At 29.7% G+C, this 5,406-nt stretch overlaps 1 protein-coding gene across 3 annotated transcripts in view; it reads right to left on the reverse strand.

Moving 5' to 3' along the window:
• Positions 1-348: 348 nt before the first annotated feature.
• LOC117168035 (histidine decarboxylase) overlaps positions 349-5,406 on the reverse strand; it is a 29,311-nt gene continuing 24,253 nt past the window's right edge. For all 3 annotated transcript variants that reach the window (XM_033353371.1, XM_033353368.1, XM_033353370.1), the window contains 4 exons: positions 3,188-3,358; positions 3,007-3,083; positions 793-910; positions 349-712 (listed from right to left, as the gene is read on the reverse strand). In XM_033353371.1, the coding sequence (XP_033209262.1) occupies positions 384-712; positions 793-910; positions 3,007-3,083; positions 3,188-3,358 (695 nt within the window). In that variant the 3' untranslated portion in view covers positions 349-383. The remainder of the gene's footprint in view (positions 713-792; positions 911-3,006; positions 3,084-3,187; positions 3,359-5,406) is intronic.

Consider the following 5,406-nt stretch of genomic DNA (forward strand, 5'->3'; position numbering starts at 1 on the left):
ATGTATTATTAAAGAATTGGGTAAAAATGTAGCTAATGTATATGCTGGTGCTTCATCATCTTTTAAGGAAGGCTAGCTTTTACATAATTTTCCTTTACTTTTCTGGGGCAACGAAACTCTAATAATCGAAAGAAATGTTAAAAGCGGTAACTCTTTGAAGCGCTTTACAAGAAAAATATCTTTGGATATTTTTTCTTTTCACATGTATAACAAGTTTAGTATTCTTTTAAAAATTCCTCAGGTGAATGTTTGTCTTTTCTGAATTCGGAATGAAGTTCTCTTATAAATAATCTTGATTAATTTTATGAATAACTGTATATATTAATTCTTTATTCTTTTTTTAATACATTTTTATTTAATTTTCTGATGAAAATATAGTTGTTTTACTGCTGCTGAGTGTAATGTCCACATTGTCGGCATAGCTGTAGGTTCTCCATTGATGCATCTTTGACCATCCGCAACAAATTGCTATTCTCTTCAATGGAAATGTCGCTGATTCCGGCGATACTTTCACTTTTACAAATAGCCCCTTTCGCTGCCAAATTATTTAAACTGTCCTCCTTTCCCTCGCATTCTGCAAAAATATTCCTTTCAATCGATCCATTACTGGCCAAGGTCACATAATCACTCGAGATTTTCTGGGATCCTTCCTTTGATTCGACCAAAGAATCATTAGAACCTAAACAAGCCGAAAGACTCGCAAATGAATATCCTGCAAAAGATAAAATTCATGATATTTACAGAGAATTATAGTTCGAATAATTTTTCATTGCGTTCTTTCTTCATTCTTACCAAATGAAGATTCTGATTGATCTGTTTCGAAATTGGACTCACTGAAATCTTCATCTTCCTTCATTAGTGCAAGGTTTGTGCAAGGTCCTATTAAAGACGGATTACAAGATGCGTATCCCTAGAGATGAATAATTTGTATTAAACAATTATTTTAAAAGACTTATTCAACGTGTAGAATGTTTACAAACTAGATTTGTTTCCAAAAACTAGTAAAAATATTCCAATTTAACACAATAAATCAGTTTTCAACCAAAAAGATGAATTTTCAACCAAAAGGACGCAGTCTTAATCAAGAAGATTAGCTTTCTGTGAAAAAAATTAATTTCTCAATAAAGTCCATGAATTTCTAACCAGAAGAGTTACATTTTTAAATAAAGAGGTTAATTTTTAAAAAGTGCATTTTTCAGAAGACAGTTCAAACTTTAACCAATTACTTCAAATACCCGTAAAAAAAGATAAATTTTCAAGCAAATAGTTCAATTTAAAATCAGATTTTGAGGTCGCTGGATCTGAATCTGAGGTCAGTTTAGCCACGTTATGTCAGGGTCAAGGCCAATTAAAGGTCAAAATGGAGAAAACCATAGAATCGTAAAAAACCTCTACTTATAGAAGTTTTCGGAGGCGCTGAAACCGAATCCGGAGTCAGCTTGACCCCATCAGGTAGTGATCAAGGTCAAGTGAAGGCCAAAATGAGAAAACCCTATCGAATCGGTGTAAACCACTACTTTAAGACGTTTTTGGGGTCGCTAAATACGAATCCGGAGTGATTTTTACCCCAGCAGGTCGGGATGAAGGTCATCCCGAAGTGAAAATTGAGAAAACCCTAAAATTGGAAAAATTCTCTACTCATAGACTTTTTTGGGATCGCTGAAACCGAATCCGGGGTTAGTTCAACCCCATAAGTTCCATTCTATGGTTTTATCAATGCTGACCTTGGTATAACTTTCATACTGATTTAATGGGAAAAAAATGACTTCGTGTTCGGATCGTATGACCCAAACATGTCGTGAAGTACTGGTTTATGTCGATTTGATTTTTTTCTTATTTTGACATTTACTTGACCTTGATTCTGATCTGATGGGATACAAATGATCCTGGATTCATATTCAGCCAACCCGAAAACGTCTCAGAGTAGACGTTTTCTTCGATTCAATGGTTTTCTTTATTTTGCCCTTCACTTGACATTGACTTTGACCTCATGTGGTCAAACTGACCCCGGATTCGGTTTCAGCGACCCCAAAAATGTCTGAGAGTAGAGGTTTTCTCCGATGCAATATTTTCCTCTGATCCAATGTTTTTCTCCGATCCTATAGTTTTCTTTATTTTGACCTTTTATTCAACATGATCTTGACCTAGTGGGGTCAAACTGACCCCAGGTTCGGGTAAAGCGACTTCAAAAACATATAGGTATACTGGCTTGGATCGGATTGCAGAAATTTTATTTTGTGGGACTGTGTTATCTATGAAACATTTTTATTTTTAACCCGAAAATATTATTTTTCAATTAAAAATTTAATTGTCTACCAAATAATAAAATTCGTGAATAAATATTTTAGATGTGATATAAATAGTTGAATTTGCTACCAAATATTAGAATGTTCAAGAAAAAAAGGTGAATTTTCTGAAAAACCATTAAGTTTTCAACTCGATAATATAAATTTCTAACAAAATATAGTTAATTTTCCTATTAAAGGAATGAAATTATTGCCAGAAAGATTAATTTTCCATAAAAAAGACAGAGCTTAATGAAATGCAATAGTTTTCAAGCTAACACAGAATCTTTGACTAAAAACATAAGTTTTCAGCCATGTAGTTTAACTTTCCAGCAAAACAAAAGAATTTTCAAACATAAATTACATACACACATAGTTAAATGATAAGTATAAAGATTTTTGAGTCAAGAATAAATAAGTTTAATTTTTAATTTATAAATTTAATTTTTGGCAATGAAAAAACTGCAATTCTTACAGAAAAAAGCAATGCTTATCAAAGACATTTAAATGAAAAATGATTTTAATTTTAAATAAAAAATAGTTAAATTTAACAATCGATAAGAAAAAGATCACAATCAAATTTTAAAATTCTCCAGCAAAAAATCCTTTAAACATAAAGTATAAATAAAATATAAAATGATAATGAATAAATATATTATTATATAATATAATAAATGTAGAATTTTTTTAAATTGCGATAAATCTAAAAAAATTGTCTTACCTGAACAAGATCCATTCGGGAATCAAGTGAGAACCGTTTTCCAGACATTAATATACCTCGAATACGACTCCGTATAGCTAAAATGAAATAATTTGTACTTTGAGATTTATCACATAAAATCTTCTAATTTATGTTTAATTTTTTAAAATTGAAACATGAAGTTTAAAGCAAACCCTTGTACCCGAATTATCATGAGCCTCGAGTCTCAATCTTCCAATATTTTTCACGCATTCGTTGAAAATGTCAGATTCATCATGAATAGCGGCAAAGCTTCCGTTCACAATTTTTGGTGACATGGGGGAATTTGCCAGCAACAGACTCGAACCAAAATCGTCATTTTTTTCACGAGTTTCTAAAAAGCAATCGTTTTAATAGCCATATAATACGAATTTTTAAACTATGTAAAAAGTAGTATAGCAAAGGAGCTACAGCACCACTGACCATCCAAGCAAGTTTCTGTTCCATGCTGAGTTACCGACCCCAGATAATTACCATTGGTCGGTAAGTGGTGCAGTAGCTCCTTAGCTATACTACTTGAAAAATAAAAAATGTTGAATTATTAGTTTTTAAAATTTTTAAAAAGAGAGTATTTTAGACCAAAATAAAACCTATTAATTTTCGTAATATCAGTCACAACGAGTGTTGAAATAGTAATAAGTAAAATAATGAACGGGAACCTTATTTAAAATTCAATTTGATAATTGAGATAATTTAAAATATTCTTTATTTGAAATAATAACTAGATTTCATTTTAGAGTCTTCATATATATATATAAATTAAAATTTAATTTTGTTTTTTTGATTTGTAATATAATCAATAAAACAAGTAACTTTAAGGTTAATTTAAGTTATTTTTTAAATAAGAATAGTTTGAGCTTTTTGCTAAGTAGCTGATTTTTAAACCTACAAAAGTGAACTTTCTACCAAAAGACGCATTTTTAACCAAATGGAAAATAAAATAAATAATGAGTTTTCATGCAACAAAGGAGTAGTTAATTTTTCAGTTAATGAAAACTAATTGAAAAAGATAACATTATCAGTCGGTCAAATTCAACGAAAAAGGACATTTTTTCGTTGAATAAGGTTGAATCTTAAACTAAAATGATGACTTTTTAATTAACAGGATTAGTTTCAGTTACATTTTCAGATAAACAATATTATTTTCAACAGAATATTCAAATTTTCAAATAAATATTTTAATTAGTAAAGTAAATAGTAAATTTACGACCAAACGGTGGAGCTTCCAACTAAAATGTGGATTCTTCAACAAAAAATTTTTTATTTTTCACAAATTAATTTGACTTTAAAGTTAGCAGTTTATTTTTTTAAACCAAGAGAATTAATTTCTTATAAAAAGTGTAATGGCTGATATTTCAATCAAATAAATTAAATTTTACATCAAAACCAGCTAAATGTAACGAAAAAGTCGAATTTTTGAACAAAATAATTGAATTCTCAACCTACATAAATGATTTTTCAACCAAATAGTTTAGTTTTTAAGATAAAAAGTTAAATTTTGTTTAAAACAGTTGACTTTTAAACCGAATAAGAAGAATTTTCTAAAATAATGTGAATTTTTAATCAAGAAATATGAATGTTCAACGAAATGGTAGAATTTTGAACTGAATGTTTTAAAATATGGTTGACTTTTAAAGAGAGAAAAAAGAATCTTCAAAAATAAATTAAATTTTTTATCAAGGGATATGAGATTGCAACCAAATAGTAGGAGCTTATAGTAAAGATAATAAATTTACAACCTAAAAGGGAATCGTTAAATTTTCAGCATGAAAAGTAATTTTCAACTAAAAAGAAGCAAGTTTTAAACCATTTGACCAAAAAGACTTATGACAAATTTTCAACCAGAAACGGAATAGCTACATTTTCAGATACAAAAATTTATTTTTCAGCAAAAAGAATTAAATTGACTGAAAAGGTGAATTTAAAACAAAATAGTTGAATCCTTTAGCAAAACAAATTAATTTTTAACCGAAAATGAAATAGTTACACTTTAAAACTTTGAAATTTAACTTTTCAAACAATATTTACCGCCTTTTGAGGGAGGGGGGACAATTATGCAGGCGGAGGGAAAAAATGGCCGCTAAAAGTGTTACGTATTTTTTGAACGACCACTAAAGAAATCACAGGATCGCAAGAGAAGTGGTCTGAACATTAGATATGACCAGGATACCCTTATGTATTTTGAGCTGCTGAATCCGAATCCGACCCCAGATTTTCCCCTAGAACTCACAATTTTCCCCTAGCTCTTGGTAAAAAGTGTAAAACCCAGAAAAACTTGATGTTTAATGAAGGTTTCATTTTTGTACGGAAAATCTGATATTTTCACGTATTTTTAGTCGCTGAGTTTATAACTGATATTATAATTTTTCGACCTCAGAATTT

Source organism: Belonocnema kinseyi, chromosome 2 (assembly GCF_010883055.1).
Source record: "Belonocnema kinseyi isolate 2016_QV_RU_SX_M_011 chromosome 2, B_treatae_v1, whole genome shotgun sequence".
Lineage (NCBI taxonomy): Eukaryota > Metazoa > Arthropoda > Insecta > Hymenoptera > Cynipidae > Belonocnema > Belonocnema kinseyi.